At 40.0% G+C, this 19,983-nt stretch overlaps 1 protein-coding gene across 1 annotated transcript; it reads left to right on the forward strand.

The window, feature by feature from the left end:
- Positions 1 to 7,917: 7,917 nt before the first annotated feature.
- tdrd6a (tudor domain containing 6a) lies at positions 7,918 to 19,657 on the forward strand. Its single transcript, XM_026319281.1, has 12 exons — positions 7,918 to 13,564; positions 13,707 to 13,777; positions 14,171 to 14,219; positions 16,322 to 16,398; positions 16,494 to 16,545; positions 16,819 to 16,862; positions 16,949 to 17,012; positions 17,133 to 17,209; positions 18,508 to 18,562; positions 18,671 to 18,738; positions 19,195 to 19,249; positions 19,566 to 19,657. Exons 1-12 carry the CDS (start codon positions 7,918 to 7,920, stop codon positions 19,655 to 19,657), a joined length of 6,351 nt encoding a protein of 2,116 aa, XP_026175066.1.
- Positions 19,658 to 19,983: the final 326 nt, after the last annotated feature.

The raw sequence follows: 19,983 nt of genomic DNA on the forward strand, positions 1-19,983 counted from the left end.
CTAACCATCCTATTCTTTTCTCCCACTTTCAACTTTTCTTTTATTTTCTTCAGAGTTCTCATCTTGCACCTCAAACGCTTCAGCTTCACCACTTCCTATAAGCTGGTGAAGCTGCATGACCCCGTGGTGCTGCTCAGGGACCTGTTGGTGCCATCCGAACACGTAAAGCAAACAAAACTCCCCTTGAGAATAGACACAAACATCAGGCTGATGTGAAAATAAGCATGTTTACTGTGTTGTTTCTCAGGGATGCGGCTGCTACAGCTTGGTAACTGCCATCAGCCATTTTGGTTCCACTGAAGCAGGTAAGATAATCACGGCTGAAGGCCAGGTGGTGCTTGATCATGGCGCTCAGTCATACATCAATAAGATTTCTTTGACACCTTGGTGATAAGTATTGTAATTGTTTAATCACTGTTGTCTGAGTTTCAGTAAGTCAAACTACATAATCTCCACTACATCTCTCTGTGTTAGGACATTACATCTGTGATAGCATCCATCCAGATGCTTGTCCAGATGAGCCTGCTGACCGCTGGCTTACATTCAACGATGCAGTGGTCAGGGAAACAAGCAGTGTGTCCGTGTGCAGGCAGCGGCAGGAGGCAGCCTATATCCTGTTCTACAAGAGAAAGGTGAGAAAACAGTTGTGTCAAGTCCTGCACTGAAATTCAGAAGAAGAACAAGAACTTGAAATACAACACCAGTGTATTTACTTCAACCATGGTGTCTCCATTATAAGGCATAGAACAGGATGAAGCCTTGTGAAGTGACCAAAACACAGCAAGAGCCAAATGAGAAGTGGACATCATCCTGTCCACAGGAACAGGAGGTAGGTCTGATGCTTCCCATATGTGTTGTCAGTTTGCAGCTGGTGAACATGGAGGTTGAAGTGTTTTACCTGCATTCCTAGGTGTAGAGCAGGATGTAGAAAAGCTCTGAATGGCAAGCAGGAGACCTTCAGCGAAAGAGACCCAACACAGCAGGAGCCAAATGAGGAGTTAACATGCTGTTAATCATCAATCTACTTTACTATCAATCTACACAGTTTAATAGAAATGTTAATAGAAATAATTCCTATCAAATGTTGTGGAGTCTCATGAATGTATGCACAAGTGCATCAACCTCATTTACAAAATCATATGAATTTTAATTTTAATGAACTGAATGTTGTGGTTTTCCACAAAACTTTTAGGCCAGAGTCGTCTGATCCTGCAAATGTTATAAACACAGCCACACCTTTGGAGAGGGCAGTTTCTGTAACATGGAATATTAACACAGTTTAAATTGACTATTGAAAATAGTCTTTTGTCTAGAGACACTATTGCATAAAAATATGCCTGGCAGGTCTGAAGAACATGATGAAATGATCAGTGTCTGCTTTACTCATTCAGTTGGTGTAGGGGAAGATGATGGTGAAGTTTACACAGAAATATACCAGCTATTTACATCTCCCTGATTTTTGATATCTGCATTTCATACTGGGTGATCCGTATCCTCCATTGACTTTTTTGTGATGCACTGAAATATTTTCCAAGTCCTCATATTAAAAGGAAACTATTCCAGCAAACCAACAATTTCTCCCCCATGTGCCTGTGCCTCAGGCCACAGCAGCAGTAAACCTGTTCCCTACTGTCTTTGAAAGGTCTTGATTGACATGACAGTGGAAATGACCATCTTCGGTCTGATTTCATTTTGCACTTTGTGGATTGCGTCCTTTTCTTGTTAATTTTCACCTACTGAACAATTCAGTTTTGTAATCTTTAAAAAGTAAACACTTAATTTTTCAGAATAATTTTTGACACCCCTAGGTAGACTCTAAGAAACAACGCTACTGTCAGATTAGTTTGTGCAGTGACCAGTGTGACCGTGACAGGATGGGAAAGGTCAGTTCCGGGTCGGATATAAAAACTAACTGCTCACGCTCCGAGCTCTCGGTTCGCGCGTGGTTTTCGGCTAGTCACCGTTAGCCCGTGACCGTTACTAACACCGGTTTGTTGTGGGTTTGTTTTCTACCGCGGATTATCTGACACATCGGTGTCTGCACCTGAAGCAGAGGAACATAGTTAGCTACATCTGCAAAGTTTGGGCGGTTGGAATAAAGTTAGCGTCGATTGGTGCGATGGTAAATCTGTGTTAACACAATCATCGTGATAAAGGACAAAAAAGGTGAGGTATTTTGTGTCGACTGGTTATGTGATACCGCTGAACGTGTTTGAGCCGAAAATGTAGGAGCATTTTGATGTAAATGTGCCCCCGGCTAACCCAGCACCTGCAGCCCGCCGCTTCATTAACGCTGCTGGGGTCACTTTGGGGCTGCGCCTTTACGGCAGTGGGTAGCGTTAACTTAACTAGCTAGCTAACAGCTAATGTTAAGTTAGTTAGATAAAACATACCCTTTTATAACGTAAACTAATAATCTTCAATTTAATAAAAAGCTGGTGTTTGATTATTCATTAAATTAAAAACAATCAAAGTAAACAATTGCCCTTATTTTTGATCGAAAAAAAAACGGACAGAGCTTATGGTTGGTCCGATTAACACCATTAGCTAACAGTTAACAAAAACTTAGTTAGCTAAACTTGTAGCTTGTTAGCAATGTGACTGTTCAGCTAGCCTGAATTTCTTTGATCCAACCCAATCTTACCACTTAACCCGTAGAGACTCCAGATATATTACACGCTAATTTTAACGATGTAAGGCCTGCAGTCTATTATTAATGCCACCTATTAACTAATGTCTAACTCTTGCAAAACCAGCATTGTTAATGAATCACAAACGTTTCTGGCCATAGCCTTCCCTCACTGTGCTGACAGACCACAGTGTGCTTAATTAATAAATCTAATAGGCGTACTGGCAACCACAAACCTGAAGCTAATGACGAGGGAGATGGCAGATCAGATTTTTGTGCTGTTCAAATTTAGAAGTCGAAATAAGGCCAGTTGCACATCAGTAGCGGAGTACAAGAGTTAGACCATGGACTAAACTGTGGCAATAATCACAAAACTTTCATTATAGTTCTGAGTATTTTGTGTTTTGCATGAACCTGATTGAGCAGTTAGATCAATGTGAATAAAATGGCGTAAAATGCACATACATTGTAATATGTTACTGTAATTTACTATCTTGTAATCTGGTGACAGATATCAGTGATTAATCAGGTAAGTTATTATGGCCAGTGTTGCATTCTGATTAATCTATACATATTTATTATTGTGATTTCATTTGGGCTATATAAGTGTCTCTGAAAATACCTTAAGTATGGTGGAATGTTTGGTAAAAGTATTTCAATTGATGAAAAGATGTACTGTCCCAAGCATTTTATAGTTTCACCCAATAATTTTTGCCCACTGCTTTTGAAATGCGACTATATCAGTATCTATATGCCGAAATATGGGCACCCCTGTACATATTCCAATTTTTTTTTGTAATTGAAAAGTAGTAAGTATATCTCCTGCAACAACCTAGGTCAACATTAAGCTTAATTCATTCATTGTTAATGCAGTTTTATGTTTTATTTTTTTAACTTTAAAAGTAGAAAAAAATGTAACTAATTGCAAAATTTTGGGTATCTAAGGCTGGGGACACACTAGGTGATTTTAAAATCTTCACCAATTTTAATAATATAGGAAATCACAAACATATTGACAGTTTCAACTGATTTTTAATATCACAATCCTCTGAACGCACACACTAGATGATTCAACAAGACTGGAAGACCACAAACCTGCCATTTGTAGTAACAGGTATGATTATATCTTGCACAATATGTTAAAAGTTGTGGTATGATTATATCTTGCACAATATGTTAAAAGTTGTGGTATGGTTATGTCTTGCACAATATGTTAAAAGTTGTGGTATGGTTATGTCTTGCACAATATGTTAAAAGTTGTGGTATGGTTACAGTGGGTACGGAAAGTATTCAGACCCCTTTAAAATTTTTCACTCTTTGTGTCATTGCAGCCATTTGCCAAAATCAAAGAAGTTCATTTTATTTCTCATTAATGTACACTCAGCACCCCATCTTGACAGAAAAAAACAAATGTAGAAATTTTTGCAAATTTATTAAAAAAGAAAAACTGAAATATCACATGATCATAAGTATTCAGACCCTTTGCAGTGACACTCATATTTAACTCACATGCTGTCCACTTCTTCTGATCCTCCTTGAGATGGTTCTGCTCCTTCATTGGAGTCCAGCTGTGTTTAATTAAACTGATTGGACTTGATTAGGAAAGGCACACACCTGTCTATATAAGACCTTACAGCTCACAGTGCATGTCAGAGCAAATGAGAATCATGAGGTCGAAGGAACTGCCCAAGGAGCTTAGAGACAGAATTGTGGCAAGGCACAGATCTGGCCAAGGTTACAAAAGAATTTCTGCAGCACTCAAGGTTCCTAAGAGCACAGTGGCCTCCATAATCCTCAAATGGAAAAAGTTTGGGACGACCAGAACTCTTCCTAGACCTGGCCGTCCAGCCAAACTGAGCAATCGTGGGAGAAGAGCCTTGGTGAGAGAGGTAAAGAAGAACCCAAAGATCATTGTGGCTGAGCTCCTGAGATGCAGTAGGGAGATGGGAGAAAGTTCCACAAAGTCAACTATCACTGCAGCCCTCCACCAGTCGGGGCTTTATGGCAGAGGGGCCCGACAGAAGTACAAGACACATGAAAGCCTACATAGAGTTTGCCAAAAAACACATGAAGGACTCCCAGACTATAAGAAATAAGATTCTCTGGTCTGATGAGACCAAGATTGAACTTTTTGGCGTTAATTCTAAGCGGTATGTGTGGAGAAAACCAGGCACTGCTCATCACCTGCCCAATACAATCCCTACAGTGAAACATGGTGGTGGGAGCATCATGTTGTGGGGGTGTTTTTCAGCTGCAGGGACAGGACGACTGGTTGCAATTGAAGGAAAGATGAATGTAGCCAAGTACAGAGATATCCTGGAAGAAAACCTCTTCCAGAGTGCTCAGGACCTCAGACTGGGCCGAAGGTTCACCTTTCAACAGGACAATGACCCTAAGCACACAGCTAAAATAACAAAGGAGTGGCTTCGGAACAACTCTGTGACCGTTCTTGACTGGCCCAGCCAGAGCCCTGACCTAAACCCAATTGAGCATCTCTGGAGAGACCTGAAAATGGCTGTCCACCAACGTTCACCATCCAACCTGACAGAACTGGAGAGGATCTGCAAGGAAGAATGGCAGAGGATCCCCAAATCCAGGTGTGAAAAACTTGTTGCATCATTCCCAAGAAGACTCATGGCTGTACTAGCTCAAAAGGGTGCTTCTACTCAATACTGAGCACAGGGTCTGAATACTTATGACCATGTGATATTTCAGTTTTTCTTTTGTAATAAATTTGCAAAAATTTCTACATTTGTTTTTTTCTGTCAAGATGGGGTGCTGAGTGTACATTAATGAGAAATAAAATGAACTTTTTTGATTTTGGCAAATGGCTGCAATGACACAAAGAGTGAAAAATTTAAAGGGGTCTGAATACTTTCCGTACCCACTGTATGTCTTGCACAATATGTTAAAAGTTGTGGTATGGTTATGTCTTGCACAATATGTTAAAAGTTGTGGTATGGTTATGTCTTGCACAATATGTTAAAAGTTGTGGTATGGTTATGTCTTGCACAATATGTTAAAAGTTGTGGTATGGTTATATCTTGCACAATATGTTAAAAGTTGTGGTATGGTTATGTCTTGCACAATATGTTAAAAGGACACCCATTTTGTTGGCATAATTCAACAAGACTGTTTTTTGTTTGGTTTTTTTTTTTCAGTGCTCCTTTTGGCACTGGTTTTGTTGTGATCAGCTAAAATGTTTGTGAGGCGTAAATGTACCCATTATCCAGTTGGCAACGTTTTCCAGGCTGCTCCCTCTCATTGGCTATTGTGGGTATTCTGTAGGAGACTCCCCATATCAAACATGTTTGATATTTATGATCTAGGCTCCGGAGCTCCAGGAGCAGTAAAATAATCCCGTTGACACCAAATATATTGTTTAGACAAATAATTGTTTGTGATAAGGCTCAAATCTGGACACACCCCCACGATCACTGCAGGGAGCAAAGTCAGTATTTAGAAACCCCAACCTTTAGCAGATGTCACAGGTACAAACAGGTTTTTTGTAGCCATCTGCACTCCTAGTCTAGTCTCGATTTAGGAATTTTTTAAATTTGCTTTCATTCAGGTCACATCAAAAGTGTGGTGATGGCTGTTTTGCACACCCAGCATGTTTAAAATCTGTCCACAGAGCTTCAACAATGTTAGCCTTGAAAGCTTCTGTTGGTGTTTAAAGTAGGATCATGTTAATATAGTACAGTAGCACCATCAAAAACGCACAAGGGTTTATGATTATATTTGATCAACCTACTGTATATGACAAAATGGAAATGACTGTAATGATTTTTTTTTTTTTTAAATAAATTTTTCATTTCATTTTATTTATTTGTTTACCAAAATCGAGATCCCTACTTTTGACTGCTTGTGGCATTGCATGCTAAGGCTGCAACAACTAATCAATATTATCAGTAAAAATTGATTATTCAAATTGTTTTTTGCAGCACTTATGCATGCATATAATCATCATCTCTGTTTTCAGTTGCATGGAGTTGGTTAATAGTGTCCTGAGTTTTTTTTTTTTTTTACATGTGCTTTGCATCTTATGCTTTCAAGTTTCCTGTTGCATCTGATATCATCAGCATTTGTGCAAGCGCTGTCGTCTACTTTGAACACAGACAATAAAACAGATACAGTGAGTATTTTCGCAAAATACTAACAAGGTATTGTAACTAGGGCTGGGTGATATGGAAAAAATAATCTTATGATGATTTTTTTTTTCTTCCTATAAGTTTATCAATATATGTGTTGATATAGACCAAGGCACTGTTTCAGTCAAACTTAAAGGTTCCTTTTTAGTGACATAAAGATATGAAGTTAATCATCATTTAAATATTATTTTTCTTTTAAAAATTGAACATGCAAACAATAGTACCTTTTATACAACTGTATTTCAAATAAATAAAATAGTTACATCTAATAAACTAAAATCTTTATTCTGAACAGTCAAAAGCCTTACTGTTACAGGAGAATGCACTAAATTTGGTTAACTCCAAAAAAAATAAGTCTTATTTCTTATATCTTGAATCTAGAACTAAATTATTTGGGAAAACCCAAAAAACCGAATCAAGTTGAGTAGAGCCAAATAGTGCTAGAGGATAGGCCCCATGAAAGCAATGAAGTTTCTGATTCTACTGGCAGAAAACATCTACTATCACAGTATCATGATAGTGCACTCTAAATGTTTCAGGTTTATTGCAGAGCAGCTACTTGTTTCATAGAAGACAGAGAACCCCCTCAAAAACAAGACGATTCATCTCTAGGGGTTTATCCTCTTAATAAATAAATATTTTCCAAATTTCATGAGTCACTCAAATGTGTGCTTAAAGCAAATAAAGAAGATGACAGGTTGTTCTGTACTGTATATAACTGTAGTGTTTAACATTGAGAGCTCACTCAATTAGCTGCATCACAAAACAGTGGACTGTTGCACAGTCACTGTCCACTAACCATGATGAAATGGGATTTGTTTTTGTGTTCTATATAAAGTGCCTTGAAATGATTTTGTCATTTGGTGCTATACAAATGAACTGAATTCATTGGAATCAGTTATTGAATACTGAGTTAATGTAGTTTATTTTTTTTTTCAATAATTAGCCAAGTTTCATGGCAAGTTTAAAAATTCTTAGTGGTTTTATGATTTTTTTTTTTTTTTGTTTCTGATAGGAAGAATTAATCTTAATCTTCATCTTTTGTGTGTTTCTATGTTTTCCAGATTTCATCCAGTGCATACACAGCAGTGTTGAAGTGACCAGTCATGGGTAGCTGAAATGTTTGAAACTGCCAAAATGTCCTCAATCCCTGGGCTTCCTACACAAGGATCAGATGTAACAATTCTCATAACCAGGGTCCACTTGCATCCTCTTTGTGTGCTGGTGGAGTTCTGGGGGAAATTTAGCCAGGAGAGAACAGCTGAATATGAGTCCCTGTCCAAAGATATTCAGTCTCCTGGAAACACATTTCAAGAGTTTGAAGGAAATCTGGGTGACCAGTGTTTGGTTCAGATAGACGGTACTTGGTATAGGGCCCGTATTGTCTCGAGAAATGGCACAAAATACACTGTGTTCCTCATTGACAAAGGGATGACATGTGGCACCACCACAAATAAGCTGGCATGGGCTAAGAAGGAGCACTTCATCCTGCCACCTGAAGTAGAATTTTGTGTGCTTGCTAACGTGTTACCCCTCTCCCCTGAGAATAGATGGTCTCCAGTAGCTCTTGAATTTTTGAAATCGCTCTCTGGGAAGTGTGTGAAGGCACATGTGCAAAATGTACTGGTACCCCACAGAACATTTCTCCTGCACATCCCTTGCATAGCCACGCAAATGTATGAGATGGGATTTTCTAGAAAGTTGCGCCCAGATGTGTTCCAAGACTTTGTACTCAAGTCACTTCAGTCTCAAAGTGGAACTCAAGTGTCACCCAATACTCAGCTGTCCATGGGAGCAGGTGAGCGACTGCACAAAGAATTAATTTTTATGTATCCAGAGCTGCCAGAAGGAACTGTGGAGACTGTCATTGTTACAGAAGTGACAAATCCACAGCGGATTTTTTGCCAGTTGAAAGTCTTCTCACAAGAGCTGAAGAAACTTTCGGAACAGTTAAAACAATGCTGTGAGGGCAGAAGTACCAGATGCATTGTAGGTCCAGAAATGATTGGTTTTCCATGTGCTGCAAGAGGAAGTGATGGCAAGTGGTACCGTTCTGTTCTACAGCAGGTATTCCCGACAAACAAAATGGTGGAAGTGTTGCACGTTGATTATGGAACAAAACAGTTCATTCAAGTGGAGAACCTAAGACCAATGGCTGCAGAATTCTTCAGGATGCCTGTTGTAACTTATGTCTGTTCCCTATATGGGATCATTGACAGAGGAGTTGGATGGAAAACCAGGCAGATTGACTATCTCAGGAACCTGCTTCTGTGTAAGACAGTGATTGCAAAATTTGAGTACCAGAGCATCTCTGAGGGTGTTCACTATGTCACGCTATATGGGGATGAAAACACAAATATCAACAACTTGTTTGGTTCCAAAGAGAGCTGTTTGCTGGAGTGTGAGACGCCACAGGGGGATTATGCCATCTGTAGCCCTGCATACAGCTACAAGAATCCATCCCAGCAAGAAAGAAATCGAAGAAAGATGTTAACTCTTGGGGAGCCTGGAGAGGAAAAGGAATGTCAAGAAGTACTGGAGAAATTCCCAGCCCAAGACCTCTCTCTGAACTCCTCACATATGGCAGTTGTTAAGCATGTATCCAGTCCATCAGAGTTTTGGATCCAAACACGGAATTATACCAATGAGTTGGATGAACTGATGGATAATATGTATCATTTGTACAGATGCTCAGAGGATGAGGTGAGACCAGTTGTGGTGAGCAATCCATTTGTTGGGCTCTACTGTGCTGCCAAGGCAGAGAATGACGACTTCTACAGAGCAACTGTGTCTGAAGTTGGCGAGACACAAATCAAGGTGTTCTTTGTTGATTACGGTAACACTGAAGTGGTTGACAGGCTTAACATCAAGACCCTTCCCAATGAGTTAAAAAAGCTACCATGGCTTGCACTGAAATGCTCTCTGGCTGGTGTCAGACCAAAAGATGGAAAATGGAGCCAAAAAGCCTGTGAGTTTTTCATCAGAGCAGTCACAGACAAAGTACTAAATATACATGTGACAACAAAACATGACGACAGCTATGTTGTCCAAATAACAGATCCCAAAGCACTGGGGGAAAGAGATCTGAGTACATTAATGTGCAGTTCCAACTTTGCTGAAAGGGTTGAAACACAGAGTCAGCCTAAAGCTAAAATGACCATGCAACCTGCCATTCTGCTTCCCAGAAACCATACAGAGGCCAGACTCTCCAGTGGATATAGAAATAATGGAATAGCTTTCCAGAACCAAAACACTGCTGGCCCTGCTGGTAGTGAAAGAACCCCTACATTCAAAGAGCTCATGTTTCCCATTGGAAGTGTCCTTGATGTCACTGTGTCCTACATCAAAAGCCCAAATGACTTTTGGTGCCAGCTAGTCCAAAATACAGGGCACTTGAAATTGCTCATGCGTGACATACAGGCTTATTATGCAAACAGTGAGAGTCAGCCTCTTGTAGAAACAGCCTGTGTTGCTCGTCACCCTGATAATGGAATGTGGTACAGGGCTCTTGTAATTCACAAAGATGAAACAGCTCAAGTGGATGTGTTGTTTGTTGACTATGGCCAGACAGAGACGGTCTCCCTCTGTGACCTGAGGAGGATAAGCCCCGAATTTCTCACTCTGCAAGGACAAGCGTTTCGATGCAGTCTGCTGAACCCTTTCAATCCCACATCTGCAATAAATGAGTGGAATGATGAAGCAACAGCAAGATTCAACACCTTTGTGGAAACTGCTGCATCCAACTTTGTAATTTTAAAGTGCACCATATATGCTGTCATGTACAGTGAGCAGAGGATTGTTTACAACATTGTGGATCTGGAAACTCCGTTTGAGAGTGTTTGCACCAGCATGGTTAATCTTGTCAAAAGTGCACCTCCCAAAACAGCCTCTAAACCATCTTTCCGGCTTGACACATACTACTACTCAACGCACAATATCAAAACTGGGACAGAGGAACAGGTCACAGTGACCTGTGTGAACAGTGTCAATCAGTTCTTCTGCCAGCTTGAGAGGAATGCTGATGTGATGAAAGATCTCAAGATTAAAGTAAGCAACCTCTGCCATCAACTAGAAAATGTAAAACTCCCAACAGTCTTTGGAACTTTATGCTTTGCTAAGTACACTGATGGGCAGTGGTACAGAGGGCAGATCAAAGCCACAAAACCAGCAGTCTTGGTTCACTTTGTGGATTATGGTGACACTATTGAGGTGGGCAAATCTGACTTGCTCCCAGTTCCCAGAGAGGCTAATGACATCATGTCTGTGCCTGTGCAAGCAGTTGTGTGTGCTCTCTCTGATGTCCCAGCCAACGTTTCCAGTGAAGTTAATGGCTGGTTTGAGGCGAGTGCCACAGAATGTAAATTCAGAGCACTAGTAGTGGCCAAAGAACCTGATGGGAAACTTCTGGTTGAGCTGTATCATGGAAATACTCAGATTAATTCAGAGATCAAGAAGATGTTTCAGATTGAGATGCACACACAAGGAGGAGTTGTGTACCAGAGATGGAAAACACTTGAATCTTCTGCAAAACATGTGCAAAGGACTCCAAAACAAGCTAGAGAAATGGAAAATCACACCAAGACAAGTAGCCAAACTGCCTCCAAACCAGCAGATCATATTGGAGATGAGCCAAAACCTGCGGACACGAATCTGCTCAAGCTTCCACACCACATTCTTGAAAATGGTCAGAAAGTCAAAGCACCTCAGATGAAGCTGTACAGACCACCTCGACAAAGACAGTCCTGTGGTAAAACAGGAAGTGGTTGTGAACTGGAAGGTGCCCATGCTAAACCAAAAGGAGAAAATCTCCCTACAAACACTACACAGCTGGTTACTTGTGCTGCAGTTGACATCGCATTTCAGAAAGAAAGCAAAGTTGAAAAACTCCCTGAACTATCAGACCTGCCCTCAACATCTGTCACAAAGGGTATGGAAGCTGATGTTTATGTTTCACATTGTAACAGCCCATTAAGTTTTTACATACAACTTGTCAGAGAGGAGGATGAATTATTCTCTGTTGTTAAAAAGCTTAATGATACCAAATCAACCCTGACCCCAACTGATGTCAACTATTTGCATCCCGGTGTAATTGTTCAAGCAGAGTTTGCAGACGATACATCATGGTACCGTGCAGTTGTAAAAGAAACTCACAGCAACACAACAGCTCTTGTTGAGTTTGTCGATTTTGGAAATACAGCAGTGATACCAATTTCCAAAATAGGCAGACTCCCTGAGTCTTTGTTGCAGCTCCCCATGTACAGCACGCACTGCATGCTGAGCAGTGCTGCAGCTCTTGCAGAGAAGGAAGTGCTTGATCCAGAAGTGGTGTCCGCATTCAAAGAAGATATTGGTTGTAATGAAGAAAAAGTCCTCAAGTGCAGGTTTATCAGGCAGTCAGGATCTTTGTGGGAGGTCAGTCTTGAAGACAGTGGTGTGCATGTCACGTGTAAAGTACCCAGTAAATGTTTAAACATTAGTTCTGATGTTGCCTCAGAGAAACTCAAGCACGTTAAGGAAGAACCTGACCAAAACACTGATGTAAGGCGTCTGCCAGAGAAGACGGAGACATCCCTGTTAAACCCGTGTTCTTTACATTACTACCAAGCAGAATTTTTAGAGGGGCAACAGTTGGAGGTCTACATCTCAAGCATAAGTGATGCTCAGACTTTCTGGTGTCAGTATGTAGACTCAGAAGAGCTTGATAAGATCACATTAGCTCTCTCAGAATTTGGGGCTGCTGCTGATCACAAATGTATTGACCCAGGCCTTCTCTCCCCTGGTAGCCCATGCATTGCTCTCTTTTCAGATGATCATCTTTGGTATCGTGCAGAGGTCATCAACAAAGATGGACACGATCTGTCTGTTCTCTTTGTGGACTATGGAAACAGGTCCCAAGTCAGCATTACAGATGTGAGAGAAATGCCCTCTGACTTAGTGGAAACTCCACTGCAGGCGTTTTTGTGTGAGCTTGAGGGCTTCGACTCTTCGTGTGGATATTGGGATAGTGGGGCAGTAAATGAGTTGTCTGCACTTTTGACAGACAAGCTGTTGCAGCTGACTATCACCAGACTAACAAGACATGAAGAAAAAATGAAGTGTGTTGTGCAGGTGGAATGTGAAGGCCAGGTGATAAATGAAGTGATGAAAACCTGGTGGAAGAGCTCAAAAGCAGAAAACAAGGCTGATGTAACTGGACTGACCTCTTCATTTGAAGAACCACTGCAACATGAGTCAACCGTGAAAGAGGCTGCGCCACCTAAGAAGAAACTGGAGTGTCCCAGAAGCCAAGAAATAGATAGTGCTGTTACTTGCATCGAGCCTTGGACAGACCACATAGAAGAGCAGCTCACTGACAAGCTGTTTGACCCTCATACATCAAGTGATCTAACAACCAGTGAAACTCCTGCAGATTCTATTCATGTGGAGTCTTTTGTATTACTCCCTCAGGAGTGGGATCACAATATGTCAGAATATCATATGGCAACTGGACCTCAAAAAAGTGTTTCAGTTGAAGGAATGAACATAGCCACTATGGTGATAAGTCAAACAAACCCCAAAGAAATTTTGGCAAATGATAGTAGCATTGATGAAACCACGTCGTCTCTACTTGATAACGAAGCCGACCAAGGTATGACATTCAGCTGTGACAAGGATATAAGTAAAACTGGCAAGGACCCTGAAGAAAATGATGCTTTAATGATGGAAACTGTTCTGTCAGATGAGTCTTCAGCTGAAGAGATAAATACCCACAACGAGGGAAGCACCTTTGACATGATATATTGTGGTAAGCAATGCATTTTTTTTCCTTTTGGCTTTGTTTTCAGGATTATTAAATTATGTTACTATTTAAGTCAGTCATTTGTTGTCAAATTGTGTTCAGTTGTGTGTAATTTTACTTTTGTTGCTTTTATTATTTGCATAATCAGCTCCAGGTAATGACAGTGAGATCGCTGATGCAAGGGACAGTTCTGTTACCAGAGTGACAGAAGGGGAAATGGTAAACTTAAGATTTTTGACTCTTCTATGACTTGAATGTTTAACAGACAAATAGAGAGATAGACTTGTCTTCTTCTAAAGGTTCCACAAGAAACAGATGGCCCCACTGATTTGCATGAGACCGTTTCTAAAGATTCAAAGCAGGTACGTGAAGTGAGTTGTACTGCTCCATATTGTTCATAATCAGGAAAAGAACTGCTCAGAGCAGCTTAATGTAGGCAAATAAATAAATGTATTTTTAACTTCAGAAAGCATGTAAAAGTATGGGTTTAGTGGGTGTGATTTGCTGATGTTCATTGTCTCTACCTCATCTTCATATAAAGCACTGAGATTAATTATTTTGGTGCCTAGTGTGTCAAACGAATACATAGAGATTGTCTTCTTACATTTTCAGACTGAATTGGTGCTGCCTACCCTTGTACTGCCTGTGCAGCAGTTCTGTGGTGAGTGGATCTTATTTCAAATCACACAGCAGTTCAGAAGTGTTAAAGGGGCGAGACATGCAGTGCCTTCAGAAAGTATTCAGACCCCCTCACTTTTTTCAGTTTTGTTATGTTGCAGCCTGATACTGCACTTATTATTTTTTCTCCTCATTAATCTACACTCCCTGTGATGGACTGGTGACCTGTCCAGGGTGTACCCCTGCCTTTCACCCGGAGAGAGCTGGGATAGGCTCCAGCAGATCTCTGTGACCCTAATGGATGGATTAAACTACACTCAGCACCCCATAATGACAAAGTGCAAACAAAAGTTTAGAAATGTTTGTAAATTTATTAAAAAGGAAAACCTGAGATATCACATTTATTATTGCACAAGTATTCAGAGCCTTTACTCAGTACTTAGTTGAAGCACCTTTGGAAACAGTTACACCCCAAGTCTTTTTGGGTATGATGCAAAAAGCTTTCCACGCCTGGATTGGAGGATTGTTTTTGCTCAAAGCTCAAGCTCAGTCAGGTTGGATGGGGACTGTCAGTATACAGCCATTTCCAGGTCTCTCCATAAATGTTGGACAGGGTTCAAGTCAGGACTCTGGCTGGGCCAGTCTAGCACATTCACAGTTGTCTCTAAACCACTCCTGTGTTGTCTTGGCTGTGTGCTTAGGGTCATTGTCATGTTGGTATTGGAAGGTGAGGTCCTGAGTGATGGGGAGCAGGTTTTCATTGAGGATGTTTCTGTATTTTGCTCCATTAAGCCTTCCTTCAGCCCTGACCAGTCTCCCAGTCCCTTCTGCTGAAAAACACCCCCACAGCATAATGCTGCCACCACCATGCTTCACTGTTGGGATGGTATTGGGTAGTTAATAAGAGGTGCCTGGTTTTCTCCAGACATAACTTTTAGAATTGAGGCCCAACAGTTCAAGCTTGGTTTCTGCAGGGTTGTAGTGATGGTTGTCCTGGAGCTTTACTAAGGCTGTTCTTTCACGATTGCTCAGTTTGGCTGGGTGACCAACCCTTGGAAGAGTCCTGGTTGTACCAAACTAATTCCATTTGAGTATTATGGAGGCCACTGTGCTCCTGGGAACCAACAGTGCAGCAGAAAATGTTTTGTAGCCTTCCCCAGCCCTGTGCTTATGAACAGTCTTGTCTCTGAGCTCTGCAGGCTTTGACCTCATGGCTTAGTTTTTGCTCTGATATGCATTGCCAGCTGTGAGACCTTCTATAATCAGGGGTGTGCCTTTCCAAATCATGTCCAATCAATTTAATTTACCACAGGTGGACTCCAATCAAGGTGTAGAAACAGCTCAGCAAAGATCAAGAGAAATGGGAGGTGGCTGAACTCATTTTCACTTGTTGTTGCAAAGGCTCTGAATACTTATATTTCAGTTTTAACTTTTAATAAATTTACAAATATTCCTAAACTTGTTTTTTGTCATTATGTGGTAGTGTAGATCGAGGAAAATAAAAATGATTTCAAACAATTGTAATATCAAGCTGCAACATAACAAAACTGAAAAACGTGAAGGGGCCTAAAAACTTTCTGAATGCACTGCACTGTGTAAAATGTCAGGAGGGGAAAAAAGGTCATGCCAGTGTTGTACAAACTGCAGGGAGTTAGCTGTTGTAGCCTGGCTGCTGAATTGTCCAACAGAGTCAGCAGCTGGAGTTGCAGCAGTGGCATGTTAATACACAGCTCACGAAGGCAATTAAGGTATTTAAAACCTTTAGTTTGTGTAAAAATCTGCATTCAGTTAGACAAAACACTGGCAAAAAGTGAGCACACAAGACACGATACAGATTTTCAGATAGTGTGACTTAAAATTCCTGATTACATCATTCATACTTATGTCCATCACAAATAAACTTGCATTCCCACTTTACCTATACATAAAAAATAGTCAGGCTAAGCCTAACTAGCTTTATTATGTGCCATTATTTTTACATTTCTTGTATATATTTCTGGGTGGTATAGCTGAAATGAAAACAGCTGCTGTAGTAATTTGCAAGACATTACTCTTCAACTTAGTGCAAGAAAACCCATCTTTGGCTGGTACACGGTTAGTTAATAAAATAAAAGTATGCTGTGTGATTGTAAAATGTCTTTACAGATCCCACAGAGCAGGAAATTGAAGCTGGTGATGGTCTCCCACAGGAGGAAGTGCCATGTATTACAACAGATATCAAAGTAATGTTATGATAATATAGGACAGATATTACTGTGCTACTTTTGATGGACAAGTATAAATGTCACTTGTTACTATCCACCTGTTTGATTAATAGATTGACTTGACTGAAGAGGAGACCTTGGCTTATCATGAGGATACATATTCAGGTTTGTTTCTGTTATCTCATTTTTAATTAAGGCAATGTATTAAGTGCTAAATTAACATAAGAGTTATATTGATTTAATTATAAGTTCAGCATATATCCTTAACCACAGAGGCAGGTGGAGTAATTTGAGCACTTATGTTAGTGTTATGATTTGCTGTTTTTACACCTGCTTGACATTATTTGAATGTAGTTGAAAAGATCCTTCATTATTCCACTTGTCATGAGCAGCAACACATTGTGTATCTAATCATCTCTGTTTATGCACTCCTGGTAGAAGTCAGTGAGCCACGAGCCTGTACAGTTCCGGCTCCACACAAGGTAACGGATTTGAATGTCCAGAATTCTGCAGTTAAACTGCAAAATTTATGTCTGTAATCTAAATCTTGTTGTTTTTTGCTGTTAAGGATGATGAAGTTGGAGAGGTGACTTGTTCTGTTGAGGATGCCTGTTTGACAAATGACTGCACAGGTATCAAAATTCACTATAGGATAAAAAACAAAACAGCATCCCAGGCATGCTCTGAGATTTTGTCTTTTTGGATTATCAATCAATTTTTATTTATTTATTTTTTTCTCCTTTGCACTGCAGAGCCAAATGCATCAACTGATGACAGTGAAATCAAGGGAGGAGATGATTGTCTCAGTGGTATCACAGCAGACGAAATGGTAATTTGCATCTCAATATTTGTGGTGTATTTGCATCTGTGTTGTCTTTTTTTTTTGTAGTGTGTTACTGGATAAAAAAGCATTTCAACTTTAAGATGCTCTTCATAGGAGAATGATCACTTTTTGGATGAATGTAAATATATTGTCCTTTCCCAGCAAAGTACAATAGCTGAAGAATCAAATGAGGTATAAATACTTGTCATATACATACGATAAGACTGGAAACTTTGATCATTAAGTGAAATGATTTAGACCCTGTTTGCACTCTGCAAAAAAGTGAGTGATAATCCATTCATTTTTTTATTTAAATTCTAGGTCCAGTGTGAATCACTTGGTGAGTCATTTCTACCTCTTGACCTATTACACCATATACAAGATGGGCAATATTAAATACTACACCCCTAGGTTACAATGTTAATGTTGAAATACTGAGGCAGAAATCGAGGGACAAACCTTTAGAAAAGTTTTTCACAGATAGTGTGTTTTACATCTGGATATCTACAAAGACAGCTTGTTACTACCTGTAGTTCTAAATCTACTCACCTGCCCAATGATCCATGGCCAATTCTCTGGGCCAGACCAGTTTTACTGTTTTATGTCCTGTTATGTCCTGGCAAATGTGCAGTGTGATGGACAATAGATAGGAAATGTGATTGTGATTATCTTCCCAGAGTCATCCTCAAAGGATGAAAAGGAATTTTCAGACCTCTTTCTGCCAGATGACACCAAGCCTGACGAGGTAAAGCAGAGCATGTGTGTCCAATGAAAAGCTGTTTGGATCAGTCGTCAGTATCCACATTAACACTGTTTTTGTTTTGAAGACGGTTTTGATTGATCTGGGCTTGGTTCTTTGAGTGTGGATAGTGTTAAATTAGAATGGTGATCATTTGAGGTGGCCTGGACTTCAGCAAGACATTGAAGGACTTAAATTTGCAGTAACATGTGGAAACATTTTAGTTTCCTATGACACATAAATTTAACACTGACCCATCACTCAATATTACAGTAAATGCACACTAATATTTTACCAAAAATATGTACTTTGGAAAGAAAATATCCAACGAATGTGTATATACACATCATACATATGTATAATCACACTGTCACAGACACTCCCCCCAAGTGAAGTTCACAAGTTTTACATTTTGCATACGTGTGCTTTGTTTACATGATTGGAAGAATCACCTGTAGTCATTGTAGCATTACTTGTTTGGTCTTGATTCTGTTTATCTACGTACAAAGAACAGGTTTGTATTAGAAAAAGTTCTGGAGTCTCAGTTGTTGTTGTTCTGTTGTAGATTAATTCGATGACTCAAGATGAGACCCCAGCTCATCACAAAGATCAACTTTTTGGTTTGTATATATTTCATCTTGGACATATGTCACACCGGGTCATTCAATCGATTTGTGTTTTTCTTATATATATATATATATATATATATATCTCTCTCGTTCTTTCAGACCCACCACTAGAAGCTGGGACAGAGGACAGTGGGCAGCTGGTGCATACACCAGCCGAACAGACAGAGGTAACCATAGGGGACAAACCAAAGCTTTTGATGGATGACTTCATTTTGATATGTCCAAATGTAATTAGAAAACGGACACTTGTTTTACACCTTTCTTTATTGGTCACAAGGTGTCTGGAGATGACCAGTATGTGTATTTATCATAGTTAATGTGTGTTTATTATGTGGCTGTAGACTCACTGACATTACATACTGCTAGTGTGCTCAGGATGTACTGGAAACAGGATTGTAGTTGCTCGTCTCAGTGCTTGCAGTGCACATTGCTCAGGTGTAGGCCCTGTTTAGGCTGTGTGGGACCTCATGGGCTCTGCATAATAATACAGTGCACCCTTCCATGCAAACAAGCCATTATGAGGCTTTCAGTCATGCAAGGATATCACAGTATACGGGGCTGATTCAGGTAAAACAATGAAAATCAAATCTAGTGTCACACCAGTATGTGCTGATCATTTCCAGGATTTTGATGACAGTGTGGTTTCAGAAGTGCCGTATTCTGCTGATGACAGCTTTGGTAAGTGATCATGTCGTATGTCATTTTAGAGTTCATCAGTTTGTCACTTGATAATCAGTTATTTCAGCAGGAGGAAGTAGTGTTTATTAGACAAATGACACAAATGTAAAGAGCTTACTGGAACATTTCTGTGCTTGTCATGAAGTTGGACACTGTAATCAATTATTGCAGTACTGCAGTAACATTAGTAGTAAAGCTCGTCTCGTGTTCTTTGAGCTGTCCCATTAGATCAGCTAATCAGTCAACAGAAACATTCAGATTGATGTGTCTTTTGTGATGAAATAACAAATGACTCATTTGTTTGCTTCCACTTAAGAGAGTCAGCTGTCAAAGATAACTCACCTCTCTTTGATTATCCACGATGAATCTGCTGATGGTCAGCCTGTCAAGCAGCAGCCTGAGGAGTAACTGCCTTTTGTTTTCTGGTGTTCTTAGACACCTTGTATCAAAGTTTATCAACTGCATGTGCTTTACGTTGTATGAAAACAGGTTCAAGTTTGTCCTTTTTTGTTTGTGCTTAGTGATGATTTACTGAGGTGATGCAGCAAGTCCTCCATATGTTTTGACCTTCTGGTTAATTCTATTGTTCCTAGTAGAAAAAAACAAAACAAAAAACAAACAGCCGTTTGCTATTAGTACACTAATAGCTAGTATTGATGTGCTTCCCCAGTCTCACTTGAGTACTGTTGTTTCAGATAATCTTTTTCAGCCACATAGCTTGGCAACTTTGAGTA

The sequence above is a fragment of the Mastacembelus armatus genome, chromosome 24, assembly GCF_900324485.2.
Source record: "Mastacembelus armatus chromosome 24, fMasArm1.2, whole genome shotgun sequence".
Taxonomy (NCBI): Eukaryota; Metazoa; Chordata; class Actinopteri; order Synbranchiformes; family Mastacembelidae; genus Mastacembelus; species Mastacembelus armatus.